The following is a 25814-nucleotide window of genomic DNA, read 5'->3' as shown; positions in this document are numbered from 1 at the left end:
CAAACTTACCAGAAGCATCAGCATAAATGACCCCAGGTATATGATCAGAAAAAACCCAGAAATCATAGCTAGAGTGAGAATTCCACGAATCCACCAATTTTTCCATCTATTAAAAAAAAGAGAATAAAAAGCAACCAGTTATAAATGCAAATCAATGCCACTTCCTTTGCTAACTATAGATTAAAGTGTATTAGAAACAGTGAGAGTTCCAGAAATTTTCGTGCTTAATAAAACACATAACAAGAAACATAGAATCAACCAAATATCCAACTAAACAGGACACACAGTAAAAGAAATTAAAGTTACCACCTTCCTTCTCCCATGCTCCTCCCTGCCAAACATCATTTGCAACTAAATGGATCAACTCCATATTGAAGCTGCTATGAAAACTCATCAGGACCCTCAAAAAGCATTGCAGGATCAGCAAGACCGATGGGGGCCCAGCCAGGTACAGGCTTGTGCATGCAAGAAAGGCTGCCAGGGAAAAAGCACACAATTCTTTGAGGACTAACAGCCACAAAATGGGTGATCACCGACTGTCCGTATTTGCCAGGCAGAGGGTGACCTATTGCAAGTGTCCTGTGCTCTTGCGAGCACTAGAGCCAGGACAGGGAAAGAAGTGACAATGAGGGGTGATGGGCCAAACTAGTTGTACTCATCTGCCCTCGTATAGCTTTGCAGCTGCTTGTGGCTACCTAAGGAAAGCAGAATAGAAACTCCTGTTACCAGGAATGTCTTCAAATGTCTTTCAAAGAATAAGAGTCTCTAAACCAAAACAAAACAACACAACAATAACCAAACAAGAAAACCCCAAACCAAAACAAACAAACAAAAAGGGGGTGTGTGCGGGGGGAAACCCCAAACCAAAGCAAACAAGAAACCCTCACAACACCGCAACTGGAAGGTCTTTTGTTAATCCCCCTTTCTCTAATTTGTACAATAATCAAAAATGTTATTTCCCACCTCTCCCCCCACAGAGGCCAATATCAGGGTGGGGGGGAGGAGAAAAAAAGAGCCCAATTCATTAAAAAAAAAAAAACAAAAAAACCAAAACCCTCATCATACCCACTTTCCCAAGAAACTTTTTTTTGCTATCAGTTGTCTTTATTTTATTATTCATATTACTTTTCAGTAAGTTTTTCTCCTCTTTTGCCTGTGTCTTTCACTTCAAGAATTTTGCCTCTAGAAGTAAACTGAATCAACTAACCATGAGTTACAGTTAAACACAAAAACACCCTAGTGTGGCTTAAAGAAATTATTTCTAATGTTTTGCTTATATATCAGTCTTATGCTTCATTGCTGTATCGGAAGATACACCTCATTCAGGGGACACTATTAGTTTTGCTTCATACTCCAGTTTTAATGTAAACATTAATTAAACTTCAATGTAACTTTAATTTTCAAGGATGTTATTCATTGGGAGGTTAATGGCAGCTAAAGCTGCTAATTGGATTTGCCTTAAGCATCAGAACAAAGGCACAACAGACTTTATCGCAACAGATGCTTTAAGTTCCTCTGTGACGGGTGCTGTAGAGTAGCAGCTTACTCCTATGGGCATATCTATTGTAAGCAAGGCTCCTTTAGCAAGAATTCAACTTCCCTTAAGAATAAGGTTAAAAAACAATGCAGCATCTTGAGGGTGTTGACCAGCACAGCCCTGGAAAAACAGCTTGGGTCAGACAGACAACAAGCTCTAGCATCTAGGAAGGGCACCTGACAAGTTTATTGTATCCTAACTCTCCGCTGAGAAGTTAGACATACTGTTTCCTCCAAAGGCCAAATACAAAGAGACACAATATTTTTGGTAGTTACAGTGCAACTGTGCAACTCACTGGTGTTGCACATTATGACAACAGCTCTGGTAGGGCTGCCAGTGGGTCATTTTGAATGCAGCATTCATACAGCAGTAAGAATTTACTTTTGCACTCAAAGCACATTTGTGCAAACACTCCAATAAAGAATTTCAAGCATGTGAAACAGGAAAGGCTTCGCCTGAACCTCTTAGTTGCAGGCTTGGAGGTATCACCATGCAAGTGCCCTTTGAAACAAGCCTGATTTGGAGAACTAAGTCTTCCACAACATTTAACATGGTAAGCGAACTCAGAGAGAGACAGTAATTAGTTACTCCTTGCAGTGTGATGGCAGGAGAGAACATCACATTCTGCTCACCAATTATGCAGTTTTGAAACATTCTTTTTGAAACCTGGGAACAATAAGTTTGTTTATAGCTACCAGACATCACAACAGAAACAGACAACAGAAGGAGCAAGTCAAAAATCTGGAGTTTCACATTGTTATTGGAGATTCAATTTTTTTTCCAAGGACTTGGTAGTTTTTAATCACGGTCTGGATCAGAGGTCCTTTTCCTGTCCCTTGAAAGACCTAAGTTGCGACTAAAATATACACTGTATATTGCTCCATTTGTTATGCTGAGCATAAGGTATATATGATACACACACTCATTTTACTACATAGTTTTATTGGTATGTGATTTATCCCACACCTAAATGCTCTTTCATCACACTAGTGAAAAATATGTAATGCAAATCCCCATCTCCAAAAGGATTGGACTGATCAAGTGTTGTAAAGGGACTGTATAAAAATAACATTATATCAGGAATTTATTTGTTAGCCTCCATGAACACGCAGGTCCCCATGATTATCTGTCTACCTGTACACATGCACACACCCTCGCACTTGCAAGCCCTAAAGCTCCGGTGAACAGGGCGTGGAAGCAGAAACAAAGGTTTGAACAGAGACAGCAGGAAAAAAAAAAAAAACATTACTATAAAAGGTAAGGAAAAAAAACAAAACTGTGTTGTATTTAACTGTTTGTTTCACTATACCTGGCAGACAAGCCAGACAAAGCCCTTTTGAGGATTTCTGGAGTGCTGTCTGTTGGTGGAGGAACATCGGAAACATCTGAATCATTTCTAAGATCCAAATCCACAAGTCTTTCTTCCAAATCCACTTCCTAAGACCAAAAAAATATATTAGAATATTAGTTATTATTAATATTAGTTATTATGTCAGCAAACAGTATTCGAAGTCACAAACATTACTTTAGGAACTGATAATATCTGCATTACCTTCCAAAAAATAACATAACAATGGTGTACTAGTGAAACTGTAGCTTTTGTAGGAAGCAAATGTACCACAATAAATGTTTATAAGACTAGTACTCACATGTTGTGATATTACCTGTTGTGCTCAAGAAACTTCACATTCTAGGCACTTTTTTGACCCACATACAGTAACTTTTAATGAAATTAGAAGGGTCTTCTGGTGGCTTACTGTCACATTAAGGAAAAAATAATAAATAGACTGCATGAAAACACCGTCTTTTTGTACAGTGAAAAGGTCACCGGCACAGGCTCGTACATGTGTATACCAGGACTTGAACCTCCCAGCTTGAAAAGAACAATCCAAGAACAAACTTAGAATTGACCACATGTCCTATGGACATGGTATTATTCAGAATAATTTCCTGTATGACTCAAGACTGCAGTTGTTCCTTCAGCACTCACTAACAACCGCTCAGGAAGACACCATCCACACAGACTGTGTGTCTAACCCAAATGCAAAACAGGCAGTACACACTTTGGTGACAACACACAAACTGTCACCAACAGTCAGAGTAAACCATCAAGACTATTTTTCCTTCAGTTAAGGCTAACGCAAAAGGTGCTGATAAGTTACTTCACTCATTCTGATGTTACAAACCCTGCACCTCTGGGGATTCAGAAGGTTGTGAGGTGTCCTAGCTCAGTGTCCTGCTCTCTGACCTTCCTCCCGACCTTCTTGACTTGCCTCACCTCCTTACAACCTCAGACGGCTCGCAACCTGCGCTGACACCTCAAGTTCATTAGTGCTTAATGATTCTGGGGACTGTGAAGCAACTGTGCTCCAAAGCATTTCTCACCACCGCTATACTGCCATGTCCCAGTCTCCTCCTCTTTCCAATTTCCCCATCACAGGTCTTGGTTGTTTCTCCTTGATCAATTTCCACGAACGAGACTGCTTTTCTTTCCTACTTTCCGTAATGATTATATTGTCTGCCCTTGTTCTGAGTATTTTTGGAAGACGGCAGAGGCGTATATTTCCTCTCACTCCCTCCACAAGACACCACGGAAATCAGCAGGCTAACAACGCCCAGCCATCGCCTGGTTACTCTGTCTACAGCCCACCGCCTTTTCCCCTCGTCTGCTGGCCTCTTGCAGGAAGTTGCACTCGTGTGTAAGCCCCGCTGCCCCGCCTGAGCCCTGTGAGCAGCACCGGCGGAGCACACAGGGCTCGGCAGACCCCGCCGCGCCCGCCCCCGCCCCGGAGCTGACCAGGGTGCTGCACCGCCGCTCCCGCAGCCCGCCCGCTCACCTCACCCCGCTCCCCGCCGGACGCGGCTTTACGCCCAGGGAACGCACCGGCTTTTGCATTCTTATCTTTTTAGAGACCGGGACTGTGAGCTGGCACGATACAGAAGCGCAAGGGAAACGGGGGACAACAGTAATTTTCGGGTTTAATATATTAGGCCTTTATTTTTCTCAATCACTTTAGGTCCCACACACATGCCCAAGAGGAAATTCTTGAATAGATTTCACATCATTTACTTCTTTGAAACTCATGATTAATGCTTCTCCTAGTCTTTGAAACCACACAGTTGCATAGTTATTAGACATTGTCTACAATTAACAGAAGTAAAAAAATCTAATACTCTAATAGCAGTCCAAACTTCGCAAAGTCTGTCAAACACCCGAAAAAGCACATAAATAAACAAAAGTTACTGTGCTTGCAACCTTGTTTCTTATAGTTTGCACCACACTGTAGGAAATGAACTCTAGATGTGACAGTGGGAGGACAACAAGTCTTCCCCAAAGCCATGTCCCGCCCTGTGACCTGCACTGGAGCACAGCAAGCTATCCGCACATCTCCAGAAGATGCCACTCCCTGTGCAGATGATGAGCAGTAATCCTGGCCATAAAACCATGACTTACTGTCTTTAATATTAATCCCTGTTTGCACATGGCAGAAATGTTATCTCTTGTAAGCACTCAGAACTAGGAATACCCCCAAACATTTCTGGTGCCATTTTCAGGCTTTTGATATTACAGAAAAATTATTCCTTAATCAATCAGTGTTTAAACATTAAAAACAAACAAACAAACAAACAAACAAACAAACCACACTTAATTTTATCCCTCTGACATTTAACACACAACTGTTGTGCACCTCATTAGAAACAATGTTTTACATTTTCTGTTTCCAACATATGATATCACAGGTGCATGGCATTTTTCAGAGTATCTGAACACCTTGAAGGCGTCTGTGATTATCCAATGTGTTTTTCTGTAGTTTATGCTTGATACTGCTGCAACTGGGAGCCTGGCTGGTGCAACCTCAAAGTTGTATAGCACTTGGTGCATTTGGTCATTTTTTAGCTACACTAACCTGTTGGAGACCAACCACCAACTATAACCGCACAGAACCACAGAACGTTAGGGATTGGAAGGGAGCTCTAAAGATCATCCAGTCCAACCCCCCTGCCGGAGCAGGAACACCCAGATGAGGCTACACAGGAATGTGTCCAGGTGGGTTTTGAATGTCTCCAGAGAAAGAGACTCCACAATCCCCCTGGGCAGCCTGTTCCAGTGTTCTGGCACCCTTACTGAGAAGAACTTTCTTCTCATATTTAAGTGGAACCTCCTGTGTTCCAGTTTGTACCCATTGCCCCTTGTCCTATCATTGTTTGTCACTGAGAAGAGCCTGGCTCCATCCTCATGACACTCACCCTTTACATATTTATAAACATTAATGAGGTCTCCCCTCAGTCTCCACCAAGCTAAAGAGACCCAGCTCCCTCAGCCTTTCCTCATAAGGGAGATGCTCCACTCCCTTAATCATCTTTGTTGCCCTGCGCTGGAATCTCTCCAGCAGTTTCCTGTCCTTCTTGAACTGAGGGGCTCAGAACTGGACACAGTATTCCAGATGTGGGCTCACCAGGGCAGAGTAGAGGGGAAGGAGGACCTCTCTCGATCTACTAACCACCCCCCTTCTAATACACCCCAGGATGCCATTGGCCTTCCTGGCCACAAGTGCACAGTGCTGGCTCATGGTCATCCTGCTGTCCACCAGAACACTTCCTTCAACTTCAACTTCCTTTTGTAACATACCTTAAAAATGACCTTTAGTATTTAATTTTCCAGTTAATTGCTATAATGGCCACAACCATTTCCTGGACAAGGCATTTAATTTGCAAAGTCAGAAGTCAAGGAGGAAGTTGTTCACTAAAAGCTGGCAAATTGTCTTCTGCAGCATGAAGTGCTTAGAGAACCCCACCACTGGGGGACAAGACTTTCTTGTTAATCATTTTCTTAATTATTTTACACGACTGATTGTAAACATTCCAGGTTATAGCTACAAACAACAACAATCTTTAGGGAAGGAAACACTAAGTTAACCATTACAAAAGCCCTCAAAAACCCAAACAAACAAAACCCAAGAGTGTTTCTACTTTGCTACTTCAGCTTGAACTTGTAGATGCAGTTTTGGAGTTCAGTATAAAACCAACCAGCCCTTCCTTCTCCTGCTCTTCAGGCTTGGGATTTGGCCAAGCTGAACACACAGTAACAACAAGGACCTGTGAGGGGTATTAACTGAAATGCCCTGAGTTTCATACCATGAGCAGATATTTACAAGGTTTTCAAAGATTAATTGAAAACAGAAACGGAAATTGAAAGCAGGAGTGACTAAGACACCTCTCAACTACAACTCCAAATGAAATGTTTGATTCGAGGTGTTTTCATTTTTTTCTGGGGTTCTCAAACTGCAGGTGCCAGAACCTCTTACATGCATGACACGTGCCCCTCCTGCCTCTTTGGTTCACATCCCAAGTGTCTGTAGCAGGTAGACGGTGCAATGTCACTGCCTTGCTGCTCTTCATCTGAAGACACAAGTTCCTCAAGGGAACCTGTCTGATCAGCTCATAGAATACAAGCTGAGATGGTGCAGGACTAACAAGTACAGGGAAGAAGGCAAACATGACAGTTATTCACACATTACAAACAGCTCAGTACACAATAAATGTGCTTATCTGACACACTACAAGACTCAGGTTTCTTTTTTCATTTCCAAAGTACCTTGAGACAAAGGTTTATTTAGTTGTAGGGTTTTGTTTTGTTTTAATTTTGATCTTGTAAAAGACTTCCATTCTTAAGCTAAATCTTCTATACAAGACTATGTACACTTGGACATACAAGGAGGAACTAAAACAGTCAGAAGCCTGAGTCTCCCTAACAAGAGTTCAAAACGTGTAACATCTTGCCACAAATGGAGCTTCCGTGTGGATTTCTGCTTGCTGCCTACTTCGCAACAGCTACCAGAATACAGCTGTGTCACGCAGAAAAACTAGACATGTCAACCTTTCATCATCTAAAAGGCCATAGACATCTGAATTGCTGTTTTGTACCATACGCTCTCCACTACAATTAACACGCGCTGAGTGAGCCACGCACAAGAATCACTCTAGTTACAAAGGCACTTGCAGTGTTTTGCTTGCACTGCATTTTTTCAGGACACAATAAGGAACTCCCAAGTAGACCACAAATATGCTTTTCTTAGAGAATGCAGCCTCATCTACACAAATAGCAACTGAGAAAATGAAGATGTTTTCCAATAGCTAATGTAAAAAAAAAAGGGGGGGGGGGGGGGGGAAGCATGCTGGTTTGACTGAAAATGAGTTAATTTTCTTCATGCACTTAGAAACTTTTCTTTTTCGTAGCTAGCATGATCATTGTTTCAATTTAGTTTGAGAACAAGAAGATAACATCCTGGGATAGAGTTAATGTTTTTCTTCAAGTAACTGTCCAGTGGTTTTTTGAGTTGAAACATAGAGAATGTAAGAGCTTGCTGTTATCTAAGTCGATGTCTGGGAGCCAAGGCCTTTCCGAGCGCTCTGCCCGCAGGTGTGAGGCAGCTGGGAAGGGGGGCAGAGATGGGGCAGAGCTTGATCCAGACTGATCATGGAGAATATTCTATGCCACAGGCATAATGTGTAAGGAGAGTCGGGATTTACCAGCTAGGGAGATAGAGATCCATTCTGTTTCTGCTCTGTTTCGGTTATGTTCAGGAGTTCTCTTAGTTCAGCCTTTTGCCACCCTGCCCTTTTGCAGAGGCCTCTGGGCCTTTCTGCCTTTTTGACTTTTTCTCTCTCTTTCCCCAGGATCAGCTGCTTGGGACCGGGGTGCTCTCTTACTGGGACTGGCTGCTCGGTGCAGACCAAGTTTGTGAGGAATTGCATTGAGTATCTTTTACTTTATATTCTATTTTCCGTTTTTATATATATTAGCAATAGCAGTGGTATATTAGTATTATTTTATTAAACTGTACTTATCTCAGTCCATGAGTTTCTCCCTTCCCTTTTGTTTCTCTCTCCTATGGAAAGGTAAGCAGGGGTAAAGGAGTGAGTGAGCAGCTATTGTAGTTTAGATTGCCAGCTCAGGTTAAACCTCAACAGCAAGGAAAACTATTTCATTATTGTCATTTTACTGGTATATGTGCTACTTGAAGTAAGTTTTTTCCTCTAGCTCTACCCTTTCTGTAGTGTCTTTCACAAGTTTTACACACAAGTCAGTAGTTCAGTTAGGCAACATTAGTAGCATATTTAATTAGATGTACCTTGATATCTTCCTTGTAATTCTAGATATCAAAGTATCAGAAGATCCTGCATAATGAAACCCTTTTTTCCAAACTGTTGAGGCCTGACATATGCAGAAACACAAGCAAGAGAACTGCACATTCCGAATCAAAGATAGAAACCTATAGATCCTTTATCACCAGCATTAGGACTAATTCACCACCACTTCCAAGAAAACAGATTTGGAAATAGCCAGCCCTTCGGCTACTACCACACTTATAGCAGACAGCACAGAGGTCAGACTTCTCTGTGAAAATTAAATACATCCATTTTCTGGATATTCCAAAAGAAGTAAGTAAAATGAAGTAACTACATGAGCCGTGACAGACTCTAATGTTTCACCACAACCCATACAGCCATCAGGACTTTTCTTTATCTCCAAGCAGGTTTGGGAGGTTTTGGGCATCAAAGACCCACATCTCAAACCCAGCTTCACAGGTCTGAGTAACTTACTGATTCCCTGGAAGGGCTGTCTCACAGAACAGAAACGTTTTTTTCAATGCTGTAGGAGAAACAGTGGTCAGTGATTCCAGGCTTGGTTTAGTTACAAATAATTAACGAATACAGGCACTTGTTCCCACAGCACAGCTAGCAATAAAACACAATTCCACTACCCCCCCCATGTCCTGCTCTGACAACTCTGCACAGTACAAAGAGGAACAACTGTGTGATTACTTTCAGGATATGATAATTTCCTTGAAGCATTTGAAAGCAGTGTAACTTGCATTTTATTATAGTAATGAATACAAACAACCGGTATTTCAAAAGAAGCACGAACACATGAAGAAGATCAGCCTGTAAAACTTTAACTGACTTATACATATTAAGTATTTTAATGCCAAATGGTTCCTCTTACTCCCAAGGCCAGCAGAGTATTTTGACACAACATTCTTAGGACAAGAGCATCTAGGGCAGACAGCAGCAAATAAGAAAGGGACAACTGAAAGATCACTTCTGCATGCCACAGGACAACACGAAGAAACAACAAACTTGTGAAATTGTGAAGACCTATGGAGAAAAGGTATGTTCACAGGAATTTTACAAAACGTCATCAGCTCGACAAGCTAGTGAGCAACTGAAGGAAATCAAACTTGCCGAGCTTGTGAACTTCAGGGCATACCACGTTTCTCCATACAACACCAAGGAAGTTAACTTTTACTTGAAATTCTAGGGACATAGGAATGGCTATCAGTAATTTTTAGTTACTGGTAAAGAACCATGCAAATAAAAGGGAAAAAAAGCTTCACATAGACATATTTAGCATTCGTGGAGTTCTTCAGCAAACAGAGTGCTTCTCTACTTTGGCAAACAAGGTGCTTTAAAGCATGTCCCCTTTATGTACCTGGAAGTCTGAATTAATTGGGTCAACAAGAGTCGAAGCAGAACAATGCAGTTTCCATATGAAAGGAGACAACCAAGTTTTCTCCTTCACTACAAATGAGGAAGAGGGCGATGTTTCTGAGCTGCACGCTAGGAAGCAGTGGAAACCCATTGCATAATGGCTATCCTGAGTAGTTATGAATAAGTTTGGGGTCCAAATATGTAATTACCACACCAAATAGGTCATCCCAAAATAGCCAAAGGACAAGAAGCTATTAACTTTTTGCAGAGGTCAGGCAAGAGATAGAGCAGAAAGATAACCATCTGAGAAGGTGTATAACGTGGCATCTGTGAATCCAAATGACCAGGTGCTTCCCATCAAATCACCAACAGCAGACACTACCTGTGTACTCACGTTCACAACCCAGAACCAAACTGTATTCCACTAAGCGAAAACTTAGTACAAAATGCTGGCTTACAGTTACCAACCACACTCAAAACAGCTTAATATGTAAAATTAATCCTTAATATCACTTGCGAGCCATGACAAGGGTCACTTATGCTGTGCACATTGCAGACAGGTTTAACAACTCTAATGGGAACCAGGAGAGCCTCCAAAAAAAATTAATCAAAAAGTCTTCTGAAGTGTGGAGAAGGCTTTCAGCATCTAACAATTCAAGCAACCATCACAAACATAAGCATATTGAAATTAATCTCCTGGAACCAACATCCTAGTGACATACACAGGAGCAGAGTCCTTTCTGTTCAACACTACCTGAAATTAAATGAAATGCTCCTTTTTGCCAAGACTGTAGAGCAGCTAAAGTAAAAACACAGCAGGCCCACCAGCAAAATCAGCCTTTTCCTCTCTGCAAGTCACATATGTAAACCAAAAAAATATAAGCAAGTTCTAGGTGCACCCTTTTGAGGTCCAGAGAGCAGAGGTTCTGAACAGGAAGAATTCTTTGAAGGCAGCTTGCTATGCACCTCAGAAATGAACCTAGCCTACAAAATAAAGCAAACCAGAATAGCTCCATAGAAAAACAGCTTTTTGTGTAAATTTTTACAAGAAATCATGTTTAAAAGTTAATTCTCCTCTACAGAGAAATACTCTCTGCACAACTACCGTTTAAATATTACCTTATTCCATCGCAGCCCTCAGTGTGGCAAATTTTCAAGTTAATTTGCTTTGAGCTCATGCAACCAAAGCACAGAATAAAATCTATCAAGTTTCACTTTCCAGTTCCTCGCCACAACGCCTAAGGCAGAGTGCACGCTGCGCAGCTTCGACATCATGCAGGCTTAAACAGCCACCGATTTGAGAGTCCTCCACCACATACTGCAAACTCAGTTCAGCTATCAGAAAGCTTTTTTTTTTTTTTTTTAAATTCTGGTTACCAAAATGAAAACATCTCTTTTGTTTTACTCAGAGAATTAGCAACGGTGGTGTGCTTAGCTTTTGTAGAGTTAAGCCCTAACTCCAGAGCGAACAAAAGACCAGCTCTGTGGCTGTTCTGCCGCTATAAAGAACCTGATGCGTAGACTTAGCATTTAAAAAACCTCTTGCCTTAGCAGAAATGCCATACTGTAAGTCCTTTCCGGGCCAGAGGTGAATGCCTATCGCTTAAAAGGCCATAAAGCAGAAACAGTCGCCGGCGAAGTGCTGACACAGCCTTTGCCCGGCGCATATCGCCGCTCCGTGCTTGTCTCGCCGCTGCCACCCCGGCCCAGCCACGCTCTTCCCCTGTCCCGGCCGCATCGGTCTGGGGGTGAACTCCAAAACCCCTCAGCCTGACAGCCCGGCGCCGCTCGGCTTGTGGTGCGGGCCCGGCCGGAGACCCGCCGCTCCCATTTCAGCCTCGCCAAGGGCCGTGGAGGGCGGGACAGTGGGACAGGACACGCGTGGGCCCCTGGCCCCCGCGCACCGCTCGGCACGCCGCCCCGCAGCACCCACGCGGTTCGGCAGCGCGGGGAGGGGTCGGGGAGGGTTTCTCCCGCGGGCAGCGGACACGGCGTGGGGCCGCAGTCACGGCCCGACCATCCCGGGTGCGGAGGGCGGGCCAGTGCCGCTTCCCGGGCTCCGCCCCGACTCCCCCCGCGCACCTGCCCCAACGGCCGCCAACGGCCCCGGCCGTGGGCGCTCACCTTCTCGCTGCCCTCCTCCGCCGCCTCCTCCTCTTCCTCCTCTTGGGCGGCCGCCCGCCGCCGTCGCCGCGCCGACATCGCGCCGCGGGAGCCCAACGTCCGCCCGGCAGCGGGCGGGCGCAGGCGGCGCCGGGCCGATTGGGACAGGGAGGGTGCGGAGGCCGCGCCGCGGAGGCCAACGGCCACCTCCTCCTCCGCTGGGGAGCCTGGCGTTACACCCCCCCGCGGAGGAGGGCGCTCTCACCGCGAACGCCGCCGCCACAGCTCGGAGGCGCGGCCGAACCCACCGCCCCGGCAGCGGAGAAGCCACCGCGTCCCCGCGGCGGCGGCTGGGCCGAAGGGGCGGGGCGGTGTCGCCCAGGTGCGCCCGGAGCTCCGCCCCCCGGGCTGGCCCCGCCCCCTGCGCCGCTCGGTCCGGCGGGGGCGGGAGCGCCCGGCCCGGTGCGCGGTTCCCGCCCTCGATGAGGAGGGACCCGAGCGGGTCATGCTGTCGGGCAGGGGCTCGGTGGCCGGCGGGGGGGTACCTGCAACCGCAGCGCACGCCGGGGCCGCCACCCCCTGGCGTGCCTCCGCCGGTGCCTCCCCGCCAACCCCTCTGCCGCGGACATGGGCCTCAGGGTTGTTCTGTTTCCTGGGTGTTCGAATGGCCCCGGGGTGCTGCGTGCCTGCGGTCCGGCGGAGAGATCCCCAGGAGACGGGGGCAGGCATTTCTACACAGCCCTGGTGTTCACTCCGTGTGGACACCCATGAACAGTGGTGCTGCAGCCCCCGCGGGCACCGCTGTTTGTCTGTGGAGCCCCCACGGGCATTCCCGGTGGCCTATGCAGCGCTTTGCTTTCCTCTGGGATGCTTATGCCCACCCACCGTGTGTCCATTTAAAAAGGCAGATTGGGTGCTTGCCTGGTTCCTGCCCCACCGTGCCATGCACTGGCCCCCTCATGCCAGGGCACCTGCCTAAGGCTTCACAGTCAAGAAGAATGCTCTGCAAGGGCAGTCATGCACACCTCATAACTGATGCTACACCATCAGCTCTATCTTCCTCTCAAAATAGCCACCACTCACTGCTGTCTCAGGAGCTGTGCAGAGGATGGGTGTGAAAGGCACACAGAGCCCTCTTCACCCAAGCTGCAGCCGTGTGGGATACAAAGGGGTCAGGCTGGAGCAAAGCCTCCCTGTCCAGAGACAAACAAGTCCTGCTAAACACCCTGACCTGATGTGGAAACCACACCTGTCTGCTGAGACTTGGTGTCATCCCAGCCCTCTGATCCCATTCAGGTGACTGAGACAGAGTACCTCTCAGCTCTGGCAAGCTGCTGTCAGGTGATCCAGAGAGCAAATGCCAGCTTTGCATCCCAAAGCCTGCTAAATTCCTCTGGCTGCCCCATCGCAGTCCCTGGCCTGCTCCCATGTGTTTGTGCGGCTGCTGACAGTCTGGTCACAGCAACAGCTGGCTGCACCAGAATGTTCCTATGAAGACAGTCTAGATGTCACCTCCGTGTCCACATGCTGGCTTGCTGTGTCTGCAAACATGGGCCAACGCCTCTTGCAAACACAGCGTCTAGCCATGTCTGCTGTCATTTATGTTAGCCCTCTGGTGACTGGTTTCACCAAGTTTATTTCATGATATAGGCTCATTACGTAAACAACACTATTTATTATGTACCTCTGAAGATATGCCCGGCATGTTTTCAATGGTGGCTCCGCAGCTCTGGAAGTTGGAGTGACCTGCTGTGAGTGGACATGGATTATGGTGTGGACAACCCAACCCTGACCTTGCCACCAAGAAGCATAGAGCCTCCGGTGTTCAGGAAGACCATCCATTTCTGTGAAATGCTTTACCTGAGGGCTGCTGACAGTGCCAGGAGGCAGCGTTCCTGCAGTGTTCCCAAGCACATGCAAAAACCTGGTGTGCTAGGAGAAGGACGGCTTCAGCAGAAGGCAAACCAGAGACCCAACACCAGACCAGACAGGCCGCAGAGGCACAGCTCCTGCCACCGGGTCCTTTACAGACAAAGGTGACAGTGGCAGCCCACCACTGACCAGCAATATGGCCATATGGCCTGCATCCTCCAACACTTCAGTCTTACTAAGTGTAATTTTAAATGTAATTCTCCATAAGTGAAATACTACGGGTGGAAATGGGGTCAAAACTCATGTCTCCTTTTGCAGCAGAAACCTAAACCATACGGGGTAAGTTGGGCACAGAGCAGATCCCAATGGGTAACAAGGCATCCTTTCCGCTATCTCCTCTTTCAGTAGGTTTCTACTATTGAGTTTTCCCTTGCAAGCATTTCTCCAGCAAAGCTTTCAGAAGAAGCCACGGTGTCCCCTACTTCAAGCACAAGATGTGCATTTATTCTGTTGGCTCTGCAATGGGACTGGCTGTCTAGAGGAAAGAATAATAATTTCTTTTTTCTGCACAGAGAAACTAAAAAGTAGCTTGCCTGGTCTCCTCTGCTTTGCCACCCGTGGTGGTGTGACACTTGGAGCAGATATGCAGGCTGTTTCCCCTGGCATGCAGATCCCACATGGGAGTCAGCAGCCCCAGGTAGGGTGGACACCAACTACCCTACAGCCACCACAGAGCAGCTGGGTCTAGCTAAAGAAGTATATAGTCCTTCCTGGTAAACCAGACATAACAAATGCAGGTCTGAGAAGGACTAGATGCCGCCCCTCTGCCACAGAAAAAGCCCTTCTGTGGTTGACAAGACAGAGACAATGCTTCAATACCTGCATAAAGATCATTAAGCAGATCTTTATGTCCTGTCTGGCAGAGGAGAAAGACCTGGCATTTTTCCTACATCTTCACTCCTTAACCTAAACAGTGAAGGGGAAAAGAATTCACTTAGAAAAACTTGGAGGAAAAAATATTTGTTCAGCAAAAGGTGTGATGGGAGAAACTAACAATAATGGCAAAGGAGGAAAAGGTGAAGTTACTTGAAACATATTAATGAGCAGAGAGAAGCACAAGAAAATGAGTCACTGCATTTTGGGAATAAGGAAGCAAGCAGTGGATGACTGGTGACAGTGGGGTGAGGGAATGAGAAATCTTCTGGGCAGGGCCACCAGGAGAGAGAGAATGAAAAACAAGGACCAGGCTTTGGCAGGATCAGGTGGGAACCCAGCCCTGGCCTTGCTTGCCTTCTCTTTCCCAGCCGGGTGCTCTTGCTGCTGCCACACACCTTTTCACCCACAGGAAAGAGAGGAGGGCCGGTGAAACAGCTGTAGCACAGCAAAGTGTTTCAGGCCTCTCTTGCCCAGAAGATCTAAGTGGCAGGGGGCTTAGAGAACAGGCAGAGCATGAGAGCAGGCTGTCCTACTTCTCCGTTGCAGCCCCTTGCAGTCATTGGAGCCCAGCATGTCTCCTGAGTCGCAAGCTGGTTAGACTGGTCGGGTGGGAATTTTCCGAGTCGACACCCTGTTACTCAGGTTCCTCTGAGGTAAGTAACTATGCTGGCTGGAATGCACCATCACTTTTCCCAACTCCGTGACCCCACGTGGTTTCACAATGTGTTACAGAAACCTCCATGTTCTCTGCACACAAAGGTATTAGCATGTCAGCCACCGACTTTTCTGATATGCAAGTATTAATATTATTACCTCTCTTGTATACAGGTTCAGTATCCTGATCTGTAAGACCTCAGAGGCTTTTGTTGCTCTGGCTTCCCTTTTGCCTTCTCCTTGTATTCCCACATGTATTTAATAGCCCAAAGCTGCCAGCAAACAAACCAAACCTTGGTGACCAGGCTCAATGTTTTCTGCAGCACAGAGAAGCCCCTAAAAAGCACATCCCTGCCCTTCGCCCCAGTGCCCAGAGCTAAGGAGCACTGCAGGTACCCGCAGCAGGCAGATCTGCATTGCTTGCTTAGCCAGGAGCTGCCTGCCCTCCGTCTGCCTCGACCTACCTACAGAAGTGGGAGTTCTCTGCTGGCAGATGCAAAATTAAAGCCCTGACGTTAAAACAGTTATATAAGCCCTGTGTTAAAGCACTTACACAAGCTGCATGCAGCCTCCCAACAGCCAGCCAGCCGGCTGGGGGCTGCTGCTCTCTCTGCTGAGCAACAAAAAGCCCCTTTGCATGAGAGAAACAGAGCAGGGCTGCTTCGTTGCTGCTGCAGCAAGAGCAAATGGAAGGAATGGTCCCTTGTTCACTCTGAAGTTGAGGAACATAGGGTACACAGCTCAAAACACATGCTGGCAAGAACAGCACGTCTGCAGACACAGCACTGAGGAGCCCTATTTGTTGGCGGTCTTGGAAACAGAAGTTTTTTGCAGCTTTGGGGTTTTTAAAGTTGATTCCTACATATGCACAGAACAAGTGAGACAAGTGGAAAATGTCAATACCTACTGGTCACAGACAACAATGTCCAACGATGTCAACAATGGCTCGGTATCCCCTCAGATAATATTAATTAAGAAAAATATTTTAATGTGCTGCAGTTAATCTATTTATAAATTTTTTGCATCCCTAGATTATTATAAAGAGGATAACCCCAAGCCAGAAAGAAGTAGAAAGAACATCAATACATCAGCCTCAGATCATGTTGAGTGGTTTTTTTCCAAAGCACAAGGCAAACTATTAATATCCTGCGCTCCCCTGACAAAACTGAGAGCTGCAAAGCACTGTCTGGCACTCACTGCCTTGAGACTGCACGTGGGAGCGGGATGCGGGAACCCAGGTGCTCGGGATATGCTTGAGGCTGAAATTCCAGGTCAGAAGCTTGATTAAACAGTCGGTGCACTCTGCAATGAATCCTCCTGCAGCTCTGAGCAGTAGACCCAGGTGCAAAAAAAAAAGGAAAGCCCTACTGGAATATAAGAAGGGTAAAGTCAACTGAGAGGCTGCTTTTCCCCCTCTAAATGGATACAGCATTAGCTCTAACACTGTCTTGCAGGGTTTAACCTGAGTCAAAAGCTAATGATGCTTTGTCAAGACATCCTGAATAAAGCATAAATATCTATATTTTATTAATTTAAGTTCACTGACAGCGCTGAATTGTTATTCTGTGTGTAGTTAATATGTCAAGTAATCTGTTTACATGTGCTGCTCTGGCATAAAAACTTCATAGTCCCTGGTATTCGTAGTCGAGAATTATTTGCTTAGTACTTGCACGCTTGAACTTTATAAAGTAGGCCGCTCATATGCCAGAAAAAAAAAACCCTCAAAACAACAAAACAAACTGGCCTCATTATTTACGAATTAAGTACCAAAGTCTGAGGAACATAATTTAGTGACCACTGTGAAAGGTTTGGCTGCAGAAATCTTTGCCCCAGGCAGCTGTCACCTTCTGTTTGGTCCAGGTGGCTTAGTATTGCACATCCACTGAGCTATTCTTGATCCTTCCTCCCTACCATAATCCCTGGCATGCTCTTGCTTTTTCCCAAAAAAACGGTTCATACGTGGTGGGTGTTTGGCCACTGTTTTCATGTAAAATGTGAAATTAGTTCTTGAACTTGCTTATTGCAGCTGTCTGAACATGCCATGAATCTGCAACACGCCCTTCTTGTGCTATTTCACACACGCTCTACGTTAGATTATCCACGCAAATCCTTTCTTTTAATGCAAATCTCTGTTCAGAATACCACAATTTATCAGTTTGCAACTCTTCACTGCTGGCAGGGCTACCTTTTCCAAGGAGCGTGTGGGCATGAAAAAAGGTGGCAAGAAGCCTGTTTTTGGACAGGACTGAAGAGCAAACCACTCTCCATAAAGTTGCATAAGATACTTTGAAAAAGGCCTCACTAAATACAGAACAGCTCCTTCAGGCAACCCCCCAGCCGGGGCTTTCACATGGCAGTTCACGAGCATCTTCAGAGTGCTACAAGCCTGGCGAACACTCGGGGTGCAGGTACACCTGGTCCCTAAGAGGACAAGGTGGGGAACCCAAAACCCGAGCCTGCAGCAGGCAGGGCAGAAGGGAGGAAGAGAAGACCTGTTGCCTCCTGCAGAGCCCTAACACTCTATTTGGCAAAACCACCTTGGCAGGAGAAACTTGGCCAAGCAAACTTCTTGCACCCAGAGCACTTCTCAGCAATTTCACTGGACGCAGAGACCATTTATGTTAAACATGGATGGCACCAGCTTTAATACCACACGCACTTGCCTCTAGCTGCCAACTATCTTCATCTGCAAGAGATAATCCCTTCTGCATGATCTCAAGGGGACTGTGCTAGTACTCAAGCTTTATTTTTTCAGTGTCAGGCCATTCTGGTTCTTTCTAAGTAACTGGGCAGACCACAAAGCTCCCTGTTGGCTGCAGTCTCAGGGAAGGGACATGCTACTGCACAACCAGCAATACCCCATTACATCCCATTGCAACAGACATGTGCTCCTCCACGTGCCAGATGTGAAGACAAGCCCCCGTTCCATCAGTGGGCATTTTGCCATCTTCTCCCTCCAAGGCAAAAGCCATTCTGCAGTTTCAGCAACATCTTTTCCCATCCTCAGGTCAGAGTAATGTTTCCAAGTGAAGTATTTACTATTTACTTGATTTGTGGTCCACGGAGCATGGCTTGCATTTCTCTCTGCTTTCTGTCACTGGATTTGCCCCCCTCTTTTTTATACTGCTTTCAAGGAGTCTTACGTCATTTAATTTAATCGAACTCTAGTATTATCCACCCTATTACTCTCCAGTTCATAAGAAAAGTGCATCTAAGGTATGAGTAGGCATATAAGCATTGATTTTTAGAAGTTTATGAAATATTACTGTGTTTTGCCAGCAATACCATCTTACTATCTTATCTTAAGGGACAGGCAGAGCATTATGGCAGGCTCAGAGTGTATTTTTTAAGTGGCAAGCAGTCAGCAGGATGCAATTAGGCCAAGTATTACAGTCACGATCTGGAAATTTTGCCCTGTAGAGTCCTGGTTTGCTGCCATTTTATTGTGGTTGTCTTCAGACTGAAGTACATCTTGTGCTTTACAAACGTGCTTCTACATATTCACTTTGGTGAATTCTCTGGGAGTTGTCTTCTAATGATGCAATCATAAAAATACATTAGAAATTATTAACCAGTTATACCTTCAGTATCTTTGCCATCTTTCTCCAAACCTGTGAACTGGAACTGTGTTACAAAAGACCCTGAGGTCTTTACTAGTAAGACACACAGGTCAAGGTGTCTTCCCCTAAAAAGAGCCAAGAAAACGCAAGCTAGAAAAGACAGTGACTCAAGGCTTCTTCTCTTTTTTTTTAAAAAAAAAAAGTTTTTAGGAATGTAGTCGAAAGCTCCTCAGCAAATCTTGGCTAGTGACTTCTGGATGTAGGCCACAGCACTCCTGTGCCTGGTCTCACTCCTAGTTGCCAGCACATGTGGGCAGATGTCGGCAAAGTGGTTATTTTGCCTCTTTTTCTTACCTGGAGGTGCCAGATTTGTGGGAAAAACACTTCATCCTCAACAGACAGCTTCTTCTAGAGACATACTCTGTGTGCCAAATGAAGTTGGGGAAGCTGGGGTCAATCGCTTGTTACCTGTCCCAAAAAGCCCTCATTGGCTGCTTGTCTCATGCTGAGATCATGATGAAGGAGGGATCCACAACAGCAGAAGGATTGGGTACCAGCTGCCCAAAAGAGGTGCCAGTCCTACCTTTCATCCTTTTTAGCTCCCTCTGGGGCTCTGACCAAACTGGTTGGCCCTCAGCCATGTACAACTGGAAAAGCAAGAGCCAAAATGGGAATGGAGAACAACCACAGCAAGTGGCTTTCCACCACTACTTCTACTGTTGAACCAGTTGGCTGCCTGCTTATCTGAAGCCTGCAGTGCAAAGCCAAAACAAGAGAAAGAAGTCCCAAACTGTATCTTTAGGCTCACTCTCTCTCTGATCCAGGTTTTCTTCATGCAATTGCAAACTACGGAATTTCTCCACTTGCCAATGCAAGAAGACGGACCATCAGCCAGCTGCTCTATCCACATGCGCGAAAGGTACTTTCTGAACAGCACCCTTCATGCCACCATGACAGCTAACCAAAGCCAAAGTACTGGCAGAAGTTATTTCAAAATAGCAAATCATCAGTAAAACATCTGGAAGCAGAAGAGACAAAAAGCCTGGGTACCTTACTGCAGTCCAGCATTCCCTGCTGCCCTGTCTCAAGTACCACTAGAAGCTCGTGCAAGTGGCAGAACATGACTCCTATTGGCATTACTGGTTACGACAGATGAGAAGGAAAGCAAGAATGTGACCCGGAGCAGGAGCTGGAAGAGATAACTGAGAAACCTGTAGAAAAACGAGTGTTTTCTCTGTGGGGCAAGAAATGGTGGCATGCTTTACCCCAGGAGTGTTTGGCAATGCCACTGCAAACTGAGGTGGAAAGTTGGATTCAAACACTCACAGTAGGAAATTGGCCCTTCTGGGTGCAGGATTTTTAGCAGTCTTCATCTCCTATCCTTCTCTAAAGAGGGGAAAGCACAAGAAAAAAACAAACAAAAAACCCAACAACAAAACACAATAACAAGACACAATAACAAAACACAACAGAGCCCTGAACAACCCTTCACTCCTAAGTATTCAGCTTATTACGGAAAAATCAGGCCATCAGTCTTCCTGCTTCCCATGGCAGTTCCCAGGCTCCACAGTATTCTCCCCACTTTCCACTGCTGCCTCAGTTGCACGAGACACTTCATCCTCTTCCCTGGAGTATGGGGTTGAGCCTGGCAGAAGTCACCATGGCTCCTGAGGCTTCTGAAGATGCTGCTCTGCCCTCGATGCCACAGCTCTTGCAACCCCTGTAACAAAAACCCACACAGTTGTCGGGGCCAGTAAGGCGACTTGTGATTTGCGGGGCTGGATGGTGTCACACATCAATGGGTGGAAGAGAAATAACTCCTTTCTGCTCTTCAACCACTGATTTTGCTCCAGCAAATATCAAGGAAACTGGTGGTGCACACCTAAAGTAATGGTGCTGCTGACAGCTGTGGCTCCATCCCAGATCAGATGCTCTTGTCCCTTCCCTTATGGCACAGCAGCCCCTGCTGACACAGGGCAGGCAGAAGCATCATATTACACAGGATTACACAAATGGGTTTGTATCTTCCCTTATATTCTAACAAAATTACAAAGCAAGCAGCCAGCCTCTGTGCACAACATGACACAGTCATGTTTTATGGTGGTGGGAAGGAGAGCACAGGGTCTGTTCTGCTGGGGCAAAGGGCCTGACCCCGGCAGCACAGTGGTATTTGCCAGTCACTGAGACTAACCAGCTGCTTGGCCTCTTGTCAGTGGTTTGTGTCAGGCCAGAATTGGCACGGCCAAGACAGCGGAGCCTTGCTGAGCCCCTGTAGACTCAGAGAGGAAGGGAGGCAAGGGTCTTGGAGAAAGAGAAGCTCAGTGTAAACCTGGATGTGTTACAGTGATTCACAAGTGAAGACCTTAGAAGCGGCAGTTCAGGTAAATCTCATTATTGAGACAACCCCCCTGTACACTGGCTAAGATGGGTGCAAGAAGCATCAAGCTTCCCCCCCATCTCTCTTGCCTGTCCCTGAGGACTTCTCTCTCCCAGCCTTCCTCCCCGGGAGGCTCGCCCAGGAGAGCCGGGTGTTTGAGATGGTCCTTGCCGCTGCGGGGCTGCAGGAGAGCTTGGCCCCACCGGACCCCTGGCCGGGGTTGCTGGGACCAGGGCTGGGACTGGAGAGGGAAGACAAGTGAGGCCGTGGTTTCCAGCGGGGGAGAGCCAGAGCCGCCGCCGGGAGAGAGCTCCTCGCTAGGTGGAGCTGCCGGAGCGAGCACCGCGCCGGGCCCGGCAGCACCCCCGGGAACCCGCTGGCTCCCGGGGAACCGCCGGAGGCCGCCCGGGACACACAGCCCCGCACTCCGCTTCTGCCCCTCGGCGTCGTGCTGCACGGAAACTCAAGCAAGCAAGATCTTTTCTTAACGAAGTCACGTTAGGCAGTACGCTGCTGTCAGTAATTTTCTCTGTGATTTAGTCTGAATCTTCTAATCAATGCAGCCCCGCCAGCCTTCGATGTGATGGAAAATGCTGAAATACGATTTTCTAAAAATCATAAAAATATGCACATGATAGCTAGCGCTGCCACTCTCTCCCTCCCATCCCCATTTAGATCATCAATTTAACGATTTCCAGTTCCTTGACATTGGACCACCCCGTGCCAACAATTTCTAAGCAAAGCTCTCTTTGCTGATTTCCATGGGGGGCTGCTTCAAGATTGATGGCCAGCGATAGACTACCGTACATATATTTGTCTCACGGAGTGAAAGAAACTGTATAAAAGCTCCAACCATGCCAGTTAAATTTCCATACACTTTTGCTGTTAAAGCGAAACCTAAGTAAAGCCAGACATTAGCTTTAGCCTGACAGTGTACCTGGTTGTCCACATTGAGAAAACGTACATGTGAGTGCCAGGGCAGTGCCCGGACCCACACCCAGCACCTGCAGCCGTGGGGACACTCGCTGCTGTACGCATTCTTGAGTGGCCAGACTGGCCAATGGGAGCCTGGGGATGATGGGTGACTGCTTGGTCTAAATTGAGACATTTATCCGCACTTCACATGCACATATACTGCACAGTGGGAAAGTTCTGTGCAGCACTGAGCAATGGCAGGAAAAAAGAAGGTAGCTTTGGAAGGGTGGCACCTTCACAGCCCTTAGGCAAAGATAAATAAGGGAGATGGAGCACCAGTGCTCCTTGTCCCTGCTGTCACACGTCTGGCCTACAACAGGTACCTTTTGGCATGAAGGTTAATAGCAGGTTTTCAAAATAGTTTTCTCATCTGTGTATGCTCAGCCACACGTGTCTGGTCTTCATGGGCTTCCCCAAGCCCACCTGGAAATAGAGCAGGCCACTTAAAAGTACCCATGTTGCAGACTGAGGTGGGCATAGGCAGCTGCAGTCCCCAGGGCTGCTGCTCCCATTTCCATCATGGGCACATCTGTGCTAGCTACAGCTTTTGTTATCACCATGCAGGAATAAACTAACATTATGACATGGAGAAATACGTTATGTGCTAATTACTTAGGATAAATGAAGCCCCAGTAATCAGTAATGCCATGCATCTACTGTTAGCAGGGCTTTGGTGACAGAGTGGGCAAGGCCCAAGCATCTGAAGTCTCCCAGAAATTAACATTGGTTTTAATGAGCTACCTATGTGGCATTGGAGAGGAGCCAGGATGCTAGCAGAGTGCTGGGGGCACCTGCAGTGTGCCCCTGTGGCCACATTAAATAAATATATAACACTTCAACACTGGAGCATAATGGAGATTTGTGGGCTGCCTTTGGAAATGTAGGCTGGACAGACTTCAGGTGAGACTTGTACTGCTGAGAGGGAAACATGCAGTGAGGGCGGAGCCTGAGCAGGGCACAGGCCTGGGGTGGGAGAGGAATGGGGAGTGAGACTGTCAGGAATGGTCTCTGGTGAACCTGTGGATGCCGTAAAGACGGACGCTCTGCTCTTGTAATCCTCTCCTCCTGGCTTTCTCCCAGCAGGGGTCAGGCTGGACCAACAATCACAAATCAAAACTAAAAAAAAATACTACTCTGCTCCAGCAAATGCTCCAGAAAGGAGAAAAATATTTCGCCTTACTGCATATACAGAAAATATTTGAACATCTTATTTAAGAAAAGAAAAACAAATACTGAAACAGCAAAAGAGGTGACTGTAAGCAGCAACACCCTCCTTTTCCTTGCAGCTGTTTCAAGGAGATGATGACCAGGTCCTGTTTCCACTTATTACAGCCTCAGCCTCTGTTCCCAGTTATTCTGGATACAGAAATTTGACCAGGATGTGGGGACTGCAGAATTACAGCAACAAAGTGACATGAGCATGTCCTCAGAAGTGACGGGAAGGCCCCAGGGAAGGCAGAGCTTACAGAATCCGCCACCGGCTGCAAAGGGAAAGCTGTTACCCACAGAAAGCATTCCTGTGTGGTCAGACCAAATAAATAACACAAAGTGATATCAGTCCTAGGTTGATGTCCCCGGTAAAACCCTCAGGTAGAGCAGACAGTGTTTCTTGGCCTTTGGCACTCTCAAGAGAAACCCAGAGTGCCCGCAGTGGGGCCCACAAGGCGATGCCTCTGCCTTTGGCTGTCACCAGAGGTCTGCAGGCAGACGCTCTGGGACAAGAATGCTAAAAAGCAAGTGAGATGTATCCAAAGGCCTGGCTCACAAAAAATTTTCTGGCCAGCTTTGTCTTGGTTTATCACCTAGCGAGAGAGGACACAGAGGATGGCATTTCATGCGTGGAATTTTAATGATAACTTTATTATATTTTAGTGTATTATTGGCTTGCGATTTTGTAGTCTTACAAGAAATTTCCGTTTCCACATCTCCATTAAATGTCTGATTCATTTTCTTGGCTGGTGGTAATGCTTCAAAGCTACATCACTAAAGAATCAGTGTTCTGCATTAGATAAATATAAGACTGAGTGTGATTAACCTATTAACTATTTTTAATTAGCTTTTACTGTTCTGCAGATATTCTGTGTTTTTGAGGAAGCAAAAAGAGAATGAGTGCATGCTCATGCTATAGAGCTATACAGAGCTAGCATATGGACTGAGATTATTCATCACCATTGGCAGGGGCCCTGCTGTATGGAATCTTGCAACAACATCACTATTTTCCTGCTAGATTGAATGCCATAATGGACATATTTGTGCCTGAATTATGGACAAGAGTGAAAAATTTAAAATCTTTATAGCATTTTTATGCTTTGCCTTCCTTTTTGGTAATCAGATCTTGATTAAGAGTTGGAATTAGCACCCAGAAGAGCATTTGGATTTCCTGGCTCAGTTCTTTTCCACCATGTAGAGCAGACAAGAAATTATTCAGTGGCTTTACAGTTTTGCTACAACAAAAAGGTGTCTAAATGCCTATCCATCACTTTAAGAAAGTAACTGACTACTTGCTTGCAACGAGGAACATACAGCAACGGCAAGGCATTTTATTTGCTAAATAAAGTGATTACTTGATTCAGGTTCTTTCCAGTATTCCCTCTAGTAGTGTCACCCTTATTCCCTCAGCCCCAGACTTTCTGTGGGAAGGTGTTGTCCTGTACTGTCAGTAAATCACCAGACAATCAACCACCCCTTGCTCGTGATGAACAGTCATTAAAATAAATAAATAAATAAATAAATAAATAAATAAATAAATAAAAAAAATAATAAAAAAAACCAAACACAAACAAAAAAAACCCAGGAGGTAGCAGATCTGCTCTTCCTTTCCCTGCCCGCAGCCAGCCAGAACCCTCTCCTGCTCATGATGACTTCTCAGGGCAAAAGCTGGCCAAGGTGGGGTCCCCGGCATCTGTCCCCATTGCTGGACGGCTGAGAGGGCTCTGGACAGGGCAGAGCCAGCCCTCCCTCAGAGCCACCACCCTGGGCACGGCCGGACACTGCAGCTGGAAGCGTGCAGGGAGCTGCAGTTCAGGTACCCGTCTCACCAGCTTGAAGAATATCTGCCCCTACTCCGCCAGAGCACTGCGGACCTTTTAATTCCAAGCTCACTAAAATGTGCTTGTTAGTTTGTTTGTTTGTTTTCCTTTCAGATATGCTGTGATCATTCCAGCCAACGTGAATTTCAGAGGCACAGCTGCTCCAGCACTGCTTCCTACGCCTCGGACGAGCAAGCAAATAACAACGTTTTTTTCCAACAACGTTTCTTCTTAATTCACGTTTCTTCTTCTCAGCCGCTCTGTCTGACTGGGGTCTC

General features: G+C 46.3%; 1 protein-coding gene across 3 annotated transcripts in view; it reads right to left on the bottom strand.

The window, feature by feature from the left end:
* Nucleotides 1-25814, bottom strand: part of CDS1 (CDP-diacylglycerol synthase 1) — a 113314-nt gene that overhangs the window by 26105 nt on the left and 61395 nt on the right. The window contains exons 1-3 of one of the 3 annotated variants that reach the window (XM_065061867.1): nucleotides 12155-12470; nucleotides 2847-2974; nucleotides 10-106 (exon numbers count right to left, since the gene is read on the bottom strand). In XM_065061867.1, coding sequence (XP_064917939.1) covers nucleotides 10-106; nucleotides 2847-2974; nucleotides 12155-12232 — 303 coding nt within the window. In that variant the 5' untranslated portion in view covers nucleotides 12233-12470. Of the gene's footprint in view, nucleotides 1-9; nucleotides 107-2846; nucleotides 2975-11149; nucleotides 11330-12154; nucleotides 12471-25814 lie in introns of those variants that run through there. The other 2 variants (XM_065061868.1, XM_065061869.1) reach the window with 2 other exon arrangements.

The sequence above is a fragment of the Columba livia genome, chromosome 4, assembly GCF_036013475.1.
Source record: "Columba livia isolate bColLiv1 breed racing homer chromosome 4, bColLiv1.pat.W.v2, whole genome shotgun sequence".
Classification (NCBI taxonomy): Eukaryota; Metazoa; Chordata; class Aves; order Columbiformes; family Columbidae; genus Columba; species Columba livia.
The sequence above is the reverse complement of the archived record's forward strand: the minus strand, read 5'-3'. Positions and strand labels throughout refer to the sequence as shown.